The 20,676-nt window shown below is 38.4% G+C and overlaps 1 protein-coding gene across 1 annotated transcript in view; it reads right to left on the reverse strand.

Annotated features, from left to right (window-relative positions):
- Positions 1 to 20,676, reverse strand: part of ME1 (malic enzyme 1) — a 178,007-nt gene that overhangs the window by 4,969 nt on the left and 152,362 nt on the right. The window contains exons 10-13 of the mRNA XM_039249761.1: positions 11,569 to 11,674; positions 10,039 to 10,181; positions 8,048 to 8,221; positions 678 to 776 (exon numbers count right to left, since the gene is read on the reverse strand). Of these exons, the coding sequence (XP_039105692.1) occupies positions 678 to 776; positions 8,048 to 8,221; positions 10,039 to 10,181; positions 11,569 to 11,674 (522 nt within the window). The remainder of the gene's footprint in view (positions 1 to 677; positions 777 to 8,047; positions 8,222 to 10,038; positions 10,182 to 11,568; positions 11,675 to 20,676) is intronic.

Consider the following 20,676-nt stretch of genomic DNA (forward strand, 5'->3'; position numbering starts at 1 on the left):
TGGGTGAACCCTAATCCAAACTGACTAGTCTGTCGTATTTTGTTATGGCGGCCCTAGGAGGCTGATATAATTATTTTGCAAAAAAAAGTCAATTTCTCTCTCATCTTAATTAGAGAAAATTTCTTGTTAGAGAAAATCTCTTAATTAGAGAAAAGCTCCTCTTGGCTAAGTGCTTCATTAGCTCATCTGCCACCCCAACAGCTTTGAGTTCCTTGCCTTCGGTGTTTAGCTCTCTGCCCAGTATTATCAACTGTGATCCTCAAGATGCTATATATCATGGAAACATGGATAAGACAAGTGATCCAAATAATTCTAAATGTTACTCTACCATATCTGCAGTATTCTGGTGACTACACAAGTGAAATATGGAAAATAATAAGTTAAAAAAGATGAAATAGGAGAAACCTAACTGAAAGGGAATCCTACTAACTTATTTAGATTATAGGACAGAAAAAGAATGATAGGGAAATCAATGATTCAGCCCAATTCTTCCAATCCTAGGGATGAACTGTAGTTCCTAAGCTCTACTAAAGCACTGTGTCTCATTTCTCTGACTTCTGCAAAATAAGTTGACAGATATACATTTCAAGGAAGTGAAGCAATTTTTAGTACCTAACATGCATATTTAGCAATAGAAGAAAGGAAAAATAGTAAGACCTGAAAAAGAGTGGTTTTACCTTTGCTGCGATTTTCAGAGAAACATCTCTAATGGTGTCCAAAGGAGGATAAAGCCGGCCCTCTTCCAAGTGTTTATCTGATACTTGCTGGGCTATAACCTTTCAAAAAAAAGAAAGACAAATATGTTTTTACTTCACAGCATACAATGTGATGGTGATGGTTGTGAGGATAACTAGGTGAATGGTCACATATGGTCATGTATGGAGCAGGTCACATTAATGTGATCACCTAATTTTGTCTCCCCTTTGTAGATGGGAAAACTGAGCCCAAAAGACTTGGCGACTGGTGGGATCACCCCATTGGTAAAGAAGGGAATAGAATCTGCACTGCCTCCTACTCCAGTTCCTTTTCTACTGTGCCATGAAAGCTTTTCCATCTAATGTGCTAGAAGAACAGGGGAGAGGGGGTGATGAAGGCAGAGGAGGATGACAAAAGCAACGGACAAGGACCCTGAGAGTACAGAAAGGAAGGGATCCAAGGCTGATCACGCTGCTTCTCCCAGCTCACGTATTCTGGCACAAGAGGCAGAGTAGGGGGCTGAGAAAGCCATTTTGGAGTCACACTGCAAGTAGGATTTCAGTTTACCCAGATTCTGGATTCTCTGAATCCCCTAACTGGTCTCAGCATTTGCTGTTCCCAGACCACTCCCCATTTCTAAATCAAATGGCATTTACTTAAAAATTTGCTAAGAGGATAGATCTTATTATGGTAAGTGTTCTTATCTCCTTCTCTCCCATGCTCGCTGGCACTGGCTCGCTCTCTCTCTCTCTCTCTCTCTCTCACACACACACACACACACACTCATAAACAGAGGAGAAAAGAGCATTTGGCACTGATGGATATTTTTATGGCATATATTTTGGTGATGAAGTTGTGTGATTAGATATGTACAGCTTTTCCTTATGTCAATTATACCTCAGTAATTTTTTTTTTAATGAGACAGACTGACATTACATGCCTCCTGATGTGATGCACTGAGAAGGATGCCATCATTAGGCATTTAGTACTCCTAACAAAACCACATAACTTGAATTCAATCATGAGGAAACAATCAGATAAACCCAAAGTGGGGAACATTGTAAAAAACAACTGGCCTGTATGCTCCAAAATGTCAGTGCCATAAAGGAAAGACTGAAATATGCTCGTAGATTAAAGGATTAGTCTAGAGGCTATAAAGGCCTTTTTTAATGGATAATTGGCAAAATTTGAATTTGGACTGTGCATTAGATAATAATATTCTATCCATGTTAAAGTCCCTGACTTGAAAATGGTACAGAGATCACGTAAAAACATGTCCTGAAATATCTAGGGGTAAAGGGGTGTGATACTGTAAGTTGCTCTCAAATGGTTCAACAATAAAGTTCTATATGCTAAGTTATTTGCTGAACCTTCTGGAGAACGGAGGTAGACTGACAATCGTGAAGTTCCCTCTAGCTCTAGGACTTTGATTTGATTAGGTATTTCAGTGTGGCAAGTCTAAAGCACTGTATGGCTGGCTCTATTATTTAATAGACCTAAGGGTGCAGACAAGAAGTAGAAAATCTTCCTCATTTGAAATATTTTGCATAAGCACTTATTTTTCAGAATCTCTTAATATCTTAGATTTTTTTTTAATCACGAAATTATTTCTGCAAATTTTCTATTGCCATCAGCAAATATGAAAGACATTAAGAATGTATAACACCAACAGGATAAAAAAGCCAGGTCCTGCCCTTGAGAGAATTATAAGTTGGTGAGGAAGAAAATGGCAATACTGAAGAGAGGACAGCCTAGACCAAAGGTGAAATGTGAGTGTTAAGAAGTCCAGAGGTAGAGTGGAGGGAGCCTGAGAAGGAGCGCTAGGAGTCAGACAAAAGGGAAGGGGGGTGGTACTCCAGAAAGAAGACAAATTCAGACCAAAGGCAGAAATGTATGACTTGGACTCAGTGATTCCCGTGTCCTGATCTGGGGGAACAGAGGGGGTCTGAATAGAGAATAAAGATTGGAGCACTGTCAATGCCAAATTAAGGACTTTTGGTTAAATCCTATGGGTGACTGAGGACTTCTGAACCAGGATATTTAGGTAGGGGTGTGGGGTACAGCGAGATCAAGATGAAGTTACTAGTATAACTGCTGTTTAATATGACATTGCATATTATGCAAAATGTAATTTATATCTAGAATTACAGAAAGCCGATCACAATGAATTTTATACAAAGACACTGTTTAAGTCCTTTATTTCTTGCCTTTATAACAGGATGTTGAGCAAAACTTCTCCTTTACCCCAGAATTGGTGATCAGGGCCCCCAACACTAGAACACTAGAATTAAGTGTTCCACATTATAATGAAGCCACCAAGTGGAGACCGCCATGCCCTCAGAACCTAAGAGGTGGTGGAATCGGCCCTGCCACCCCCACAAACACAGGCGCCCTTTTGCAGAAGGCTGAGATGGGGAGAATCAGGAAGATTCTCCAGAACCATAATTTGGCCTAGTGGGTAATGCAGTGGCTTTCCTCCCCTTCTTCTTCCTGCATACTGCCTCCTCTTGAGAGCCTGAGGTTTCGCATTCTTTTCCTCACTTAGCTTGAGTAGTTACAGACATGTTCATGTAAGTAGAGGTGAAGAGAATGGGAAAGGAGGTCAGACAGAAAGGTGTGGGGTGGGGGTGGGGGGGAGGAGGAGCCTGCAGCCCTAGAAGGCATGAGCTTCCAAGCCCGAGTTTTCACCACAGAGGAGGATCTCACAGGCTGGGAATGTTGAGCAAGGGGAAGAGGCCGAACTGGAGCCAGGTCTCTCATGTCATGCAATAGAGGGCCCCAAAGGTTCTCTAAACTCCTGTACACATACCCCACGAGAAAGCCAGATATGGGCCCCTGCCTCAGATGGTTTGATGGCCTAAAAACGTGGAGAATTAATAAAAGACATGTTTGGGGTGTCTGGATGAATGGCTCAGTCGGTTGAATGGCTGACTCTTGATTTCGGCTGATGTCATGATCCCAGGATCGTGGGATGGAGCCCCGTGTTGGGCTCTGCACTCGGCATGGAACCTGCTTAGGATTCTCATTCTCTCTCTCTCTCTATCTCCTCCTCTTCCCCTTTCCCCTGCTCATGTGCTCTCTAAAAAAAGAAAAAAGAAAAGAGAAAAGAAAAAGAAAAAAAAAAAAAAAGACAAGACATGTTTGCCCTTTTCCATACCCTTCTCTTCTGTCTCCAACCCATTTGAGAAAACAGGCCTTAATAAGAAGGGGGAGGAGGTTTTCAGAGCCTAGGTGCACTCTTTCCCCTGAGCCCCCAAGGGGCTGGTATGGGAGAAGAGCAAAAGGGAAGGGGCTCTCTGCCAGCTGCTGCTGCAGGCCTCTTGTACAGAAGGGACAAGACATGATACTTGAATGGGATACAAATTCTGAACGGAACAGATGTTTAATTATTGTTCGCTGATGTATTCCCCAGCACCCAGAAAAATGCCTAGCACATAGCAGGTACTTAATTAATACTTGTTAAAAGAATGGGTGAATTGAAACAGAATTCAAAGTTACTGAGATGCCATGAAGAGAAAGAAAAGAGAGACTCGATGGAGAATTATTCAAAAAACCATGATTGTCAGGCAAAATAAAACCACTTGATGTTGATGCCCCATTGAATTGAGGTGGTTTACAAAATCCTGTTACTTCTTGTTGTTCTGCAAAGGATTTTTAGCAGATTTAAATCAGGTGGCATTTCTTAGATGTTAAAGCAAAAACCTGTAAGAGTATCTAGTACTGTTATTTAACTGGATAGAGAAAAAAATGAGTAGCACAGTCTTGAAAGGATGTAACAGCATGGTGGTTGACAGCTCAGGCTGTGATGTGAAGTAGGTCTATATTCAAATTCTAACTGCAATAATTACTATTTGTTTGAATTTGGGCAACTTAATTAACCTTCCTAAGCCTAGTTTTCTCTTTGGTGATAGAAGACTACTAACAATTCCTAATTCATGAGATTAAACAAAATAAATGCCAGTAAGGAATTTACCACATTGTCTGAGAAAGTAAATGTTCAGTATGTCTTAGCTATTTCACTTTTTGTTTGATGTTTATTTATTTATTTTGAGAGAGCATGCACGTTTACATATGCACACACATGTACACACACAAGCGGTGGGGGTGGGGCAGAGGGAGAGAGAAAGAGAGAATCCCAAACAGGCTACACACTCAGTACAGAGACTGATACGAGGCTCGTTCTCACTACCATGAGATCATGACCTAAGAGGGCATCAAGAGTAGGATGCTCAACCAACTGAGCCCAGGCACCCCTGTTAGCTATTTCACTTTCAAAAAACAGAGAGGCAGTCACCATGGCAGAATCGAAGTAAAACAGCTCTGGGGGACAGATCTAACTCTACAATATACCCACTTATTAGCTTTTTGATTTGGAGGCAAGTTCTGTAGCCAATCAACTGCACATTATTTCTGTGAGATAACAGGTATATGGTTCCTCCACCATTGGTGTCCAACATCATTGTTTCTTCTCTGGGATGTTGCACAATATCATTTTAAAGAGACTGGGGACAGTTAGAAGATGGCTGAATAAAGAAGAATCAGTCTGAATCTTTGCTCTCCAGGCATGCCTGTTGCACACAGAGAGAACCGAGACACTGTGGAACAGAGTCAAGGAGCACACAGGTGACCAGGGGAGCCTAACGTTAGGAATTAAATCACTAACATGGAAGGGATTGATCTGGGGGAAAAGGGGAGAGTCTACAAGAGTCTTAATGTCACTCTTGCCTATTAGCTCATTCACTCAAGAACTATTTGTTGCTTTTGATATGCCACTGGTGTCTCTCTAACTAGACTGTGTCCACTTTCAAATGATCTCTTTTCATTTCATTTTGGCAATGTAACAGCAGCTGGATTTTCAGTTATCCAGTGACTGAAATGAATCAACGTTTCCTCCAGATGCTGTTGTCTGTGGTGACCATCTCTAGTGTCCTCCGGGCAGATTTTAGAAAGGTGAGGCAGGTGAGAGGAAACAGAGAAGGTGATTCAGGAGGAATGGTGTAAGGACAGGCAGCCAATGCTCACCTCTTAGATGTGGTCAGGAGGTGAGGAGTCTATGTCCAGGAGGACTGACCTAGGGAAGGAGGTTCAGAAGGTTGCTAGAGTACCAGGAGAGCCAGAAACCTCTTTGTTGTTAACAGCATGGTGCTTCAAAGCTCAGGCTGATGTGAGGTAGGTCTATATTCAAATTCTAACTGCAATAATTACTATTTATTTGAATTTGGGCAAATTAATTAACCTTCCTAATTTTCTCACGACAAGCCAAGGTAGTCGCCAAAGGATTCAAGCATGAGGTGGGGAGTGAAGTGACCAGAGGGACAGGCTTAAATAGGTGGAGAATAGTTCCCAGAGTTTTCCAGGCAGGATAATAGAGCAGTTACAGGAGTGTGCATGCACAGTGTGTTTGAAGCTTTGGGACGAGAATGTAAGAATGTCAGGCTTCTAAGCTTTAGAAAGGAGTATCACTAAACAGAATGCAAATATTGAGGGTGAAGGAAGGTGAGAAGTATGGTTTTATGCACTGTGGGTTTAAGGAAACAGCAGGGCGTTTCTGTGGAAATATCCATCAGGTAACTGGAGACATGTTAAAAGATGAGACTAGAGATACATAGACTTGGCCACTTTTAGAATTAAGATCATGGAAACCAGAGAACGGATGAGATCTCTGAAAGCATAAGAAAAAGAGAAGAAAAAAGTTGGGACCAAAAAAAAAAAAAAAAAATGAATGCTAGAAAAAAGCTCTTAGTTACATGGGAAATGAAAAGAAGATAAAGTAAACAATGAGGCGGTCTCAAATACAAGACTGTTGTGCTGAAGCCTAAGAGAAAACCAGTGGAAAGTCCAGAAGATGTAGCCAGAGAGATCACTAGCTCTAAGAACACTGTTGACATTACATTTTCTTTTTTTCTTCAAAGTTTTTTGATAGTAATTATTACTTTGCCTGGATGGTAAATGGAAGGAATTTTTTTTCATGAAGTTTGTCACTAGATGGTGCTGGAGTTATTTAGGAAAGCAAACATGGGCCACAATGAGTAAAAGATCTTTTTCCCCCCTTTGATATGTCTGTTATAGAGAACAATAATTCTCTTTTCCTTAATGTGTGAACAGCTTTGAAAATCTCTCTTAGTGATTAGATACCTACTTATGCTTAACAAGATTTTATGAGTTAAACTCTGGGACGCCAGCTGCCATGCTTTTACTGCAGTGAAGAGAAAGAAAGGAGCAGAACATTACAGCCTTCAACACCTGCTCACAGAATGATGCCAGGTGCTAAATGCTGGGAGTCTACTCCTTAGACCACAACAGTAACAGAAGACCCTTTATCTATATTCTCTGAGTTCCTCTTCAAAACAGAAAGAATAGCATGTTTGCAGGATAAAAATATTTGAATTTTAATCATCTTTTATTTGGTTCAGTTCAGTTATCATGTTGTACAGTGGTTTCATTTTAGAAGAAATTCACTCAAATTTCTCACCTGTGAACTGCATCCTGCTCAAACATGGTATCAACCAGATGAACATTCTGATTATCAAAAAGCTCATGATTTTACAACTATATGCCCAATCACTGTATTGTCCCCCTGATGTGTGGGGAGGAAGGGGAACTGATGGGAACCTGAAGTTTATGGTACCTTTTGTGCCATAAGTAATAAAGTCTTTGTCTCTGACCTCTGCATTTTGGGTCTCTGGCCAGCATCCATGAAACTGCAGTAGGCTAATTCGTTAGCTTGCAATTAAGGTAAAGTTTCAGAGCCTCCACTTCCTAAGAACAGCTCACCAGTCCCTACTGGGTCTGTTGTTCGGAGAATCTTTCCTGAAGGTCCACACTCAAACCCACTTCTGTCCTTTTAATGGCTTTATAAACACTAATTCCCTGTTATAATTTTCTTTCTGCTTAAAATATTAGAGTAGTTTCTGTTATCTGCCCTGTACCCTCAATGATAAACACGTCTTCACTGTATCGAATCAGACTTTCATTTTAAACCTTCAAAGTGCTGTTGGTTAGGAAAGTTTGGAGAAATATTTACTGCTTCATTATGATTTGGAAACCATATTTTCAATTGTGTCACTACTGTCACGGAACTTGATTGCAAGTATGAAGATGGAAGAGTTCCTTGTAAGAGATCAGAACAGTTTTTTACCAGCTACTGAAGAAGAGTCTTTTACTAGTGACTCCAATATGAACCTGCTACCTACCCCTTATTCTCCACTAGGAGAGATTTTTCTCTTCTTCAGACTTTGTGCCTTATAGGGAGGGAGCTGAGATGCTATCTAAATAAATCAGTAAACAACCCACACTGAGCTCCTCTGGTGTTTTACAGCCTTGGTGAACACAGGCTGAGCAGTTACAATACCTCAGCAGTTGTGAGAAAAATCTCATCTGTGATATGTCTCAATCCACACGCCACAACACCAAGAGCGACTCCAGGAAACACATAGGAATTGTTTCCTTGGCCAGGATATAGAGTCCGTCCGTCTGGAAGAGTAACTGGATCAAAAGGACTGCCGCTGGCAAAAATCGCACGCCCCTACAACACAGACACGCGACTGACTTTAAAAAAGAAGCATGGTATTTTAAAACAAATGTATCATAACAGAACTACCCCATAGTTAAAGTGCTGAGTATTTAGAAAGAAGACTAATTTTCATTAACTCTCTAATAAAGTCGGGGCAAGTTTTACGATGCTGGCTCTAAGTTCTGGAGTGGGTGATGACTGCTGTTCTCTGCCTCCCTCTCTACTCCTCACAGAGGTGTGCAAAGCACTGGACACTCCAAAACCACCACTCTATTCTCTACAGGGCTCCAACCCAGAAGCCTATCAACCATTTCTATATGGGCTTCAGATTATAGACTTCTGAAGCTGAAAAAATGATGGGTTAACATTAGAGTATTGGAAAGTATGACATTTTAGGTTAGAATTTAGGGATCTACATATTTTTCTTTAATTTTTAAAAATTGTTTATTTTTGAGAGAGAGAGTGAGAGAGAGAATGAGTGGGGGAGGGGCAGAGAGAGAGGGACACAGAGAATCTGAGGTAGGCTCCAGGCTCTGAGTTGTCAGCACAGAGCCCCATGTGGGGTTCGAACTCATGAACCATGAGATCACGACCTGAGTCAAGGCCAGACGCTCCCTCTCTCTGCCCCTCTCCCACTCACACTCCATCGCTTTCAAAAATAAATAAATATTAAAAATTTTTTTAAATTTAAAAATATAATTATATAAATTTGGCTAATTGTGTTTATTTCTATTACTGGTGACTCTATAAACTTCTGACACCTACTGAGATATTTGACAAAATAATTACAAAAACATTTATTATTTGTCTACTATGCTAAAATTTTATCATTTGTATACCATGCTAAAATTTTATTGCTCACAGGTTGGTTGGTTTGTTTGTTTTTTCCTTCCCCTTTTAACAATTTAAGGACTACTCAGGGATGTCAGGCAAATTTCCCAAACTAGAGATGGACTGAAAATTAAAATTATTGAAGCCATGGAGGCCATCCCAAATTAAGATAGACAGGCAATGGAGTAGCTCCTTGCCAACATTTCATTAATTCTAGTAATGAGCATTTAAGGTTATAATATTAAGGAAGTGGAGCCATTAATTTCTGATGTCATGTTAACCTTTTCTACTTTATTTTGGATTTCTTTCCAAAATAAAATTATTAGATATATATGATTCAACCTCTATTTTGTTATAATGACATTTTTAAGTCTTTGAAAGGAAGACAGGCTGTTGTCAACCTATCAGTCAAACATATATTAATACAAACACAGTATAAAATAAGCCACTTTTTTGGAAACAGTAAAGAATTGAAGCTTTGAGGACTTCTATCCCAAACTGGCTAGATGTCAAAACAGCTGCCCAAATGTACCACCAATGACATCAAAATCTAAACTCAGGAGTTAGCAAAACGAAAATAAGACTGAGATTTTATACTGTATGCTTCAATGTTCAGAAATAGCTAGTTAAAAGTTATTTTAATAAGCATCTAGAATCAAAAATTTTCTTTTTTAGCTTTTATGTTCAAGTCTTAGATGCTTCCAAATCACTTGAAAAAAAATATCAATAAACTTTATAAAGCTTATTTTGTTTTACTGAAAAGGAGGATTTACACAACATTCTAGAAGAGGCAATAGTTCTTAACCTCTCTGGCCTATTCACTTTTCTTTCAGTCTTGGTTTTTTAGTTTTTGAAGATTAAGTGGTAAGAATCATAGATATCCTTGGTTGCTCTATAACGATTAAGAATTAAAGTACTAAATTATGAGGCTCTGTGCCAGCACTGGCGGAGCTGGGGAATGGGGAGGTGGGGGAAGAAAAGTTACACTTTTGCTTTACCTTGGTTAGTTTATAGCACTGCTCTGCAGTACATTCTGCTTTGCTAGTTGGATTACTCAAAGCAAAAATAATGGGCCGTTCATTGAAGGCAGCCATATCTTTGAGAATTTGTTCTGAGAATGCACCACCAATTGCAGCAACTCCTAATGTAGAAATGAGAAGCCAGTGAATCGACTATCAGTGGTTACTTAAGTAAGAAGTCCATGCCCTCAAAACAATGAGACAGGTCAGGCCATTTTCTGATAGGCCCTAAACAAAATATAGAATATCTGCATTAATAGCAACAAAAAGAAGATACACTTGTTAATGCGAACAGTCTTTAGGGTTACAAATCTCCAAGTATCTATACAAAACATCACACATCTAACATCTGGCTCATAATACACGGAGTCAGTGACCAAATCACTAAGTATTTTGATTACAGACATTGATGTCAGGAAATTAAAATGTGCCTACTATATATTATCTCTATGAACAATTCTAGGAGTATATTCCAATCTCTCAGGTTATAAAGTAATTATGTTTTATAAACCAGTGCTAACACTTAAGACAGTCATCCAATTCAATTGTAAAACTGAGGTATCAGTCACTGAAAGAATCCTAACAGAAGAATAAAGCAATTAGCATGAAGGAAATGAAAAAAGTCAGATTCCTGGTACAAAGAATTTTGTAAAAAAGCAAGGCTTATTACAGTTTCTGCTATGGAGTATTGTTTTTGTTATGATTATCATCATTGTTCTCAATACTGTCATGTTTACAAGAGCTTCCAGGAGTGGAGTATGATCCAAAATAAGAAGTGACATTATATACACACAAAATAAGGCATAAAGTTTCATAACCTCCTCTGAGTTTTTTTTAGCCACATTAAATTTGACCATATTAAACATCATGCGTGCACATGCACTGTGTAAGCACTGTGTTAAGTGCTATAAGGAATATAAATTTGGTCCCTGTCTTCAGAGAGAGTCTAGTAGTTAGTGCAGTATTTTTCAACCTCTGGGATATTAACATTGTGTGCTGGATAATTCTTTGTGTGTGTGTGAGGCGGGGTAGGGTGCTTTCCCGTGCACTGTAGGGCACTGAGCACCATCCTGCCTCTACCCACTAATCTCAGTACCCCTGACCACCCCGCCTCCAACCCTGCCCAAAGTTGTAACAACCAAAAACATCTCCAGACATTGCCAAATGTTTCTTTGGGGGCAAAGACACTCACATTTGAGAATCATTGTCTATCTGAAGTAATCATGCTTGGGAAAGTGCCGAATATCCCAAGGATTAACAGGTTGACAGAGTTGGCAGAGGGGGGCCACACGCTTCAGCTGGAATCGGTAGAACTGAGAAGACAGTACTAAATTTACAAATCTAGGCGTCCGTTGGGGTACTGTTGATTCAGTGAATGTGTAATTTTGTTTGTGAATTCCAAAGGTTAAAATTTCAAAAAGCTAAATTATGCCTCAAAAATGAGTAAGAAAATGAATCAGGCCAAAATGGGGTTAGGGTGGGGTTTATGGGAAAGAGGGAGAAGTTTACCTATGAGGGCAGTTGGTTTTATTTCTTGAACAATGGCTTCTAGGTTCTTCATTTCTTCATGTTCATGGGCAAATTCCTTCTTCTCTTGTGTTAAGGCAGCACGTCCCTAAGTAAAGCAAATAAAAAGATGTTAAATCTGCCAAACATATGTGAGCCAATGAAATTTCAGAATATTACATTGTGAGTAATTTGTGCTTAACGTTTTCATGTATCATGTATTACACCTGTTCTTAAATTCTCTCTTCCAAATACTGTAGTATTCTTTCATTCAATGTTTCAACAAATATTTATGTCTCAATGTTCTAAGCAATGGGGATGTAGCAATGAACAAACAAGTCTTTCTCTTTCTTAACTATTATTTAATATTAAAAATCCTAATTCTATCGACATTTATGAGAAACTGGCACTAATAAATGACAATGCATTTAAATAAAGATATCACTTACTAACCATTATTTGTATTAAGTAACTGTGTCTCAGAATGCAGAGTTGGCTTTAGTCGCAACACTCCCAATTTATGTACCACTGGGCAAAAATTGAACTCGATGCCATATTTATATCCTAGTTTGATTTTTTGAGTAAGTACTAGCTTTGCATATTTTTATCTTAATGTTTAGACTATAAATGTGTCATGTGTTATCAGCAAACATCTAATTATAATTTTCTAGCTGCAAATTTTTTATGTTTATGTATTTTTTGAGAGAGAGGAAATGAGCACATATGCGCAAGCAGGGGAGGGTCAGAGGGAGAGGGAGACAGAGGATCCCAAGTGGGCTCTGCGCTGATAGCAAACAGCCTGATGCAGGGTTCAAACTCTTGAAACGCGAGATCATGACCTGAGTGGAAATTGACGCTCAACTGACTTAGCCACCCAGGTGCCCCTCTAGCTGCAATTTTTTTTATCTTGACTTAAAATAATACATCACTGCTTAATATTACATGGTACTTTGACTTACAAGTTGTTTTCACATATTTCATATGATCCCCTCAACAATTTTAAGAAGCAGGGCAAGTAATTAGAGTCATTTTACATGAGGAAACTGAGGCATGGAGTTGTTAAGGGACTTGCCTAAGGAAGGTGCTGGCTTTCTAATAATATAGCACAGTACAGTCCTGGAGAAAAAGCTTCACAAATGGTACAGGTCAGATTGTTTACAAATTGTTACTCTGAAGATGGTACAACTTTCTTGCTCTAAAAGGTTATTAAAATTTTACTTCCATTTTTAAAATACTGTATATGTGAATTATAGATCACTTGAAGCACATGAACCTATCTGCTGTACATGTTTCCTCATCTGTAAAATAAAGACAGTAAGTTCTGCCTTAAAGATGATGTGGTAAGGCAAGGGAGTAATACTCAGCAATAAAAAAGAATGAGGTTTTTGACCTTTATGACCACCTGGATGGAAGGAGAGGGTATTAAGCTGAGTGAAATAAGTCAGATACAGAAAGGCAAATACCATATGATTTCATTTATATGTGGAATCCAAAAGACAAAACAAATGAGCAAACAAAAAAGAAGGAAGAGACCCACAAATACAGAGAACAAAGCGATGGTTGCCAGAGGGGAGGGAGGGGGACAAAATGGGTATAAGGGGCTGGGGAGTACAGGATCACAAGTATGGAATGAATAAATCACAGGGATGATCACAGGGTACCACAAAGGAATTTTAGTCAAAGGTATTGTAATAGTGTTGTATGGTGACAGATGGTAGCCATACTTGTGGTGAGCACACAGCACAACTAAGTTGTTGAATCACTAAAGCTAATGTAACACTGTGTGCCAACTATACTTCAATAGAAAGAAAAAATCAGGGAGGGAGAGAAAGAAAGAAAGAAAAAGGAAAAAAGAAAGAATTTTTACCTCATCAAGTTGTTTACAAATTAAATCAAATAATACATCTAAAGTACTTAGGATTGCGCAAGGCTTTTTTTTTTTTTTAATGTTCATTTATTTGAGAAAGAGAAAGAGAGAAAGAGAGGGAGCAGGGGCAGAGAGAGAAGGAGAGAGAATCTCAAGCAGGCTACACACTGTCAGTGCAGAGCTCAATGCAGGGCTCAAAACATGATCATGACCTGAGCTGAGATTAAAAGTAGGAGACTTAACCAGCTGAGCTACCCAGGAGCCCAAGGACTCTACCAGTTTTTAACAAGAGCTCAACAATAGCCGTTGTTGTAATTAAAATTACTGTGAAGAAAAAAAGTCATAATGCCAACAGTTATAATTTTGGTATATTTGCTTAAAGTGCTATTTCTAGATCATTGTTTTCTATTATGAGCATGATATTAGAGTGAATAGTTTCCTAAGAATAGAATTTACTGTTAGTCATTTCTGAGTTCTAAGAAGTTATTTCTTTTACCCTTTCTTCTGAGACACTGTGAAAAATAATCTTAAAACTAAACAGAAAAGATACAGGTACCGCATGTTCACTGCAGTGTTACTTACAATAGCCAAGACATGGGAGCAACCAAAGTGTCCATCAATAGATGGATGAATGAATTAAAGAAACACCACATATACACAGAAGGATATTATTCAGCCATAAAAAAATAATACAATATCGCCATTTGCAACAACATGGATGAACCTCGAGGGCACGATGCCCAGTGAGATAAATCAGAGAAAGGAAGATAAATACCATACGATTTCATTTATATGTAGAATCTAAAAAAAGACCCCCCCCCAAAAAAAAAAAAAAGCCTGAACTTCGATTCAGAGAACAGACTGGTGGTTGCTAGAGGTAAGGAGTCGGGGGACAAGAGGGCAAAGGGGTGGAGGTGGTCAAAAGGTACAAACTTCCAGTTACAAAATTAATAAATCCAAGGGATAATGTACAGCTTGGTAACTATAGTTAGTAGCGTATTGTATATTTGAAAGTTGCTAAGAGAATAGATCTTAAAAGTTCTTATTAAAAGAAAAAAAATTTGTAACTATGCCTGATGATAAGTATTAAATAAAGTTACCGTGGTGATCATTTTGAAATATATGCAAGTAATGAATCATTATGTTGTATACCTAAAAGTGACACAAACTTATTCATCAATTGTTTATCAATAAAAAATCTATTTCATTCAGAATCAAATTTGAAGCTTACTGTTTACATTCATTACTAGTCTCCAGTATTATTAAATTGAATATATTAGACCATATTCTTATTCATCATGTTTATTAAGAAAAAGTCAAAAGAATCACATAAATTCAGTTGTCACTTTTATCAATAAAACCTATCTATTATGATAGGTTTTCTTACAATTAGTCATAGGTCTAACAACAAATAGATTATGCAAACCTAGGCTGATTCCTTGAGTAAACACTGTATTTATGAGACAAGATTTTTTATATTGCCTTTTAATGATATATAGAATCTATGACAACACTGAAATCTTTACAACTCTCACCAAATTGGGGGGAGGGTAGCATCATCTTCTTCTCTCTTAGCTTCTAGCCAGGAAGTCTATTTCATTTACAGATCTCAATTATAGAGATTAATAAAGCATTATCCTAGTCTATAAACAAAGGCTAGGCTCAATGATAATTTATTAGTCACAAATGAAAAAAAAAAAAAACAGGCATTTGGAGAACCACAGAATTTCCCCTAAATATTTTGATAATTCAGACTTTGATTTAGGCCCCAATTCCTCATCATCCATTTCCTGTGTCAATGTTCTTTGCAATGTAACTTAACAGTTCCTTCCACAAAAGAAAGTTAATACTTTCCAACCTCTTCTCTTTGGTCAATAAAATGTATGGTAAAATGAAAGTGTGCCAACCTTAGGCCTTAAAAGTAACTGATGTTTCTGTTTATTCTCTTGTGCCTTTGCCATCTGTGCTTAAAAAGTGCATAACCTGGCTAGCCTGCTGGTCCAATGAGGATGAGAACCTGTGAAAAAGACCTGGACCCAACCTATAGCTTAGAGCCACCCAGCCGACATCATCAGAGCTGCTCCACCTGATGCTCAGGTGTGTGAGAAATAAATCATTATTGTCGTATGTCACGGGGATTTTGTAGCTTTTGATAACTGAGCAATAGCTGAGTGATATAGAGGATAATTTAAATTTTGATTCTAGATTCCATCATTCCTGTTTGGTGCTTTGGGAATAAGAGGTTTCTTTTCCTGAAAAAATTTAATGAAAAGAATGCTTTTGCAATCCATCTGCTACCTCAATGCTCTTATTACTGCTTAGCTACTTGGCAAAAAAAGTCTTGCATTATTGGAAAGGTATGAAAAATTCTGGTCTTGGGTAGGAATAAGAACTTGGAACCATTTGACAGTTACAGTATTTATGTATCTAAATTATTTCTAAACTATTTCTGGAAATAGTATAAGCTAAAGTTCATGACTATTTTTGTTCTCACTACAGTGAAATTTCTAGGACAGGTACTCAATAAAGTTTCAGCTTGGTGAGACATATTTCCTGGGAATAATAACTTTTAGCTTCCAGCATGAACTAAATACAACATAGTTTTGGCTTGTTGCTCTCTCCCAGAAATGATGTGCTCAATATCAAGTATAAAGGCAAGATGTCAGACTAACATCTATCTACCTGAGGCTCTCTATGAAAAATACTATAGAACTCTAAATTGCTTCTAACATGGCTTCCTGTACATATGACGCTAAAAGAGTAAACTATATCTTGCAGCTAGAGTTTCTACTTCCGACAGAGCAGTCACCAAGCTGATGTACCTTTGTAGGACCTTGAAGGAGAAAACGTACATCATGAAGTAGAAGCCATATGGCTCTTCTGGAAGCATGTGGTGGTGCTCTGTTTGTTTTCAGGCAAAAGTGGTGGCCTCTAGTATCTAGCCCACCACCAACAGGAGGGTGCTAGGTAATGATGATGGTGGCGGCTACCATACTTGGCAGCCTGTCTGTGGCTAAGACACCGATTCAAGTCTGCAGCTACAATAGTTCCCTTGCTAAGGCACGTATGTATTGCAAATATTCCTGAACATTCAGCCCTGTGTCTACTTCTAAGGTTTAGAGATTTGCATTTCAGAATGTTTTTATGGACAAGGGAACTCATTTAACATGTGCTAGGTTCCCTAACAGAGAAAAAGATCTCAGGATAATTATTCACCTACTCCAAAATGGCTAGTGTCACCTCAATGAAATGCTATGTAATCTTGAGGACTACTGAGAAGATGCATAACTCTTAGAGAAAACAGCGTATCACAGGGTTTGCCTACTGGTCTTTTTTATTTTCTACCTGACAAAGTGTAAGTATTATGCAAATACAGTTCAGTAAATTTACTGTAGTATCTGAAAATGTCATACTACTTTTATATCCAAATCCTCAAGCCCTTTTCATGCTATGGTAGAGAATTCTAATTGTCCATCAATATTCATGCTCTCCTTTTTGAATTTTAATTTATTGTTTTAAGTTTATTTGTTTGTTTTTATAATCTTGACACCCAGTATGGGGCGTGAACTCATGACCTCGAAATAAAAAGTCACATGCTCTTCTGACTGAGCCAGCAGGCACTTCATGCTCTCCTTAAAAAAAAAAATATATATATATATATATACATATTATATATATATGTGAATATATATATGTGAAAACACAATGTGAGATATTAATTTTTAAGTGTACAACCTTTTTATTAAAAAAAACTGTTTTCATTTGCTCCTTTTTAATAATAAGATATTCCAGTTCTAGCCAATCACACTGCTCCCAGGTGGAGACTTATTTCTTAGCCTCCTTGCAGCGTAGAATGGCATGAGTCTATCTCTGCTGGAAAAGGTACAGTGGAAGTGATGTGTGCACCTTCTGATGCAGCACATTCCCCCAGTCTATTCCTCATCCTCTCCCCAGCTGGCTGGCATAGCAACCCCTGGAAAGCTTCTTCGCACCCAGAGATAGATGATGGACACAGAGATGACTCTGTTCTGCCCACCTCTATACTATTAGATGACAAATAGATACACTTTAACCTGCTTGAGTTATCATATTGTGGGGTCTCCTAGGACAGTAATTTAACCTAAAATCTAACTCATACAATCCTTTAGGCTAGTAGTCTATTCATTTTGTATCTGAAAATTGGCACACACACACCATCAGGAGGAAACTTTGCCTTGACAAGCCCTTATCTTCTGGGAAGGCCAATGAATAATCATTAAAACCAAGAAAGTGTCTATACATTTTCTTTTAAAGTTTTCTTTTTGGGAGAGAGAGAGAAGGAGGGAGGGAGAGATGGAGGGAAGAAGGGAGGGATAGAGGGAACACAAGCGAGGGAGGGGCAGAGAGGGAGAGGAAGACAGAGAATCCAAAGCAGGCTCCAGGCTCCTCTAGGCTCCAAACTCTCAGCACAGAGCCCAACGTGGGGCTTGAACTCATGAGCTGCGAGATCATGACCTGACCTACAGTCTGTCGCTTAACTGACTGAGCCACCCAGGCGCCCCTGTACATTTTTAAGGTTTGTAGTAATGTAAATTCTACCACTGTTCTATACTTAAACAATGGTGTTTTTTTAATTCCCAAATTTCTGCTTATTATAATTTAATACAATTTGTTTTTGTTCAATTTTGTTATTATTGCTCTTAAATGATCTTTTGTGTATTTGAAAAGAGATACTGAATCATATTGTGTTCCTTTCCCAGGTGAAGAACCCCAATGTTTTGAATCTGTTCTAACTAACTGAACCGCTCTCTCTTCCCTAGCATCAGGGAGGTGGCTCAAGTGAATGCTCAGACACTCAGGCTCCCCTTTATATACCACAGAACTGAAAACTACTCCATCCAAGAAATAACCAATGATGAATATGGTCAAGATCTAATTCCTAGATCTGGCTTTAAATGTTATATTACTGCATTCTAGTATCACATTTTCTTCTTTAACAACAGTTAAATATAATTGGTCTTTACCCTGTGGATTACTTGAAGCAGAAAGGAGAAACCTCACAGAAAGTACTGTGAGAGAAAAAAACATTTGTAAGATTTTCAGAATTATTAGAAGAACAGAAAATACTATGAAAGAGGAAAATATGAAACTGATTTATTTTTAAAACCACTTAGGGGGCACCTGGGTGTTTCAGTCAGTGGAGTAGTGGACTCTCGGTTTCAGCTCAGGTCATGATCTCACAGTCGTGGAATGGAGCCCCACATCAGGCTCCCCTGGAGATTCTCCTTAACACTCTCTCTCTCTCCCTCTGCCTCTCTCCCATGCTTGCTCTCTCTCTTTCTCTCTCAAAAACAAACAAAACCCAAAAATAAACAAAAAAAAGTAATGATGTTCTTAGCAGCTGAAATAACTGAATTCAACCTGGTACATTTGAATTGTGCTGGGACTGCAAAATGTAAACAAAAGGGGGTCTAGTCTATTTATATTGAAGGTGGACCTGCAAATTCGTGATGTAAAATGAATTTAGAAGATGCTGACTAATCTGAAAGTGACAAAGATGTAATCCCCATTTTCTTAATCCAATGATTCAAAATACTTTCCTGAGTGCAGTGCCTCAGACTATCCAAAACAGTAAATTTAAAAAAATTTTAAATGTATTTTATGATATTGTCCACAAAACTGTTGACTGGTGTCAATATGCCATTAATTTGTGATAAGTTTTATTGGCTAGGGACATGAATAAATAACTAGCAGCAGAATGCATTCTAAGAGCCAACGGCAAATAAATATATGTTACTCCTTAAAGCTTTTAATGGTATTCAGAAAGGTAAAAAAAAAAAAAAAAAAAGCTCCTAGGTAAGACACAGAAAATGCCATCTATAAATGCTGAACATGGGACTAAGGCTCAGGACAGCAGTCCTCAGCCTCTTCTCTCACCTCATGACCTAGGGCATGCCCTATGACCCTTCCATGGATGTTGATGTCTCCATCTATAAAAACAGTTTGGGTTAGTGATGATGACAAAGTGATGAAAGTGAATGAGATTCAAAGCTAACTGAGCACCAGTCTCACTTCAGGAAAGACAGATTCCTAAGCCCTGCTTTCAGATATTCTAAGTCAAGTCCATGATGAAGCCCTGGAATCTGTGCTTTTTTTTTTTTTTTTAACTACCAAATGATTTGTCACATTTCTACCAGATGCATTTTTAAAAGGTATGTGTTGGGGCGGGAATTAAAAAAAAAATGTATGTGCTATGTTTTCTAAAACACATGCTTTTGTTTACTAAAGAAGAAAGGCTACAAAATAACATAAATTAGCAATCACTGATTTCTATTACTGCTTTTTTTGACTGACAACTTCAAATATAATAAAAAACATTTAATGTGCTTTAAATCCCCTAAATTTCCTGGAATGAGAAGCAAATCATGAAGATGGACAAATATTGTATGAAAGGCAAAGATGTATGCTTTGAACACAAACCCTTTACTTTCTATTTATTTGTTTGTTTGTTTTTTGTTTATTTATTTATTTACTTATTTGACAGAGAGAGAGAAAAGTAGGGACAGAGGAGAAAGAATCTTAACCCGGCTCCACACTCAGCTCAGTGTGGAGCACAACATGGGGCTCAATCCCATCCCACAACCCTGGGATCATGACCTGAGCTGAAATCAAGAGTTGGACACTCAACTGACTGAGCCACATGGCCAGGTGCCATGAACACTTTACTTTCTTAATTATGGCAACAACACTGGCATCTCCTAGCCACTGAAGCCAGTTCTTGACCAGAAGATATCCGCCCAGTAAGAAACAAAGATTACCCATAGCCTCTCCCCAAAAGCTTGATTCTTGGTAGTGACTTAGCAAGGCCAGGGAATCATGAAATGGTAATAGTAGCACTATGGAAGGACTCTACTTGCCAAAAACAGAAGACTCAAAAGACAAAAATAAAGATCTCTCAAGTATTTTCTTTGTTTTCATTTATTTTGGGGAAGGGAGGGAGGGAGAGAGAAAGACAGAGAGAGAGAAAGAGAAGAGAAGGGGCAGAGAGAGGGAGAGAATCCCAACAACAGAGCCTGACATGGGGCTCGATCCCACAAACCATGATCCTGACCTGATCCAAAATCAAGGATCAGACACTAACCGACTGAGCCACCCAGGCACCAAGTATTTTCTCCATTTTCGTTTTCAAAGTTGATGTAATGATCTGGTTTAGATGAAAAGACCTATTCAAATGTGACTCCTAGATCTGGCAATATTAAAGCAAC

Source organism: Hyaena hyaena, unplaced genomic scaffold (assembly GCF_003009895.1).
Source record: "Hyaena hyaena isolate Hyena2069 unplaced genomic scaffold, ASM300989v1 scaffold_344, whole genome shotgun sequence".
NCBI classification, from domain to species: domain Eukaryota; kingdom Metazoa; phylum Chordata; class Mammalia; order Carnivora; family Hyaenidae; genus Hyaena; species Hyaena hyaena.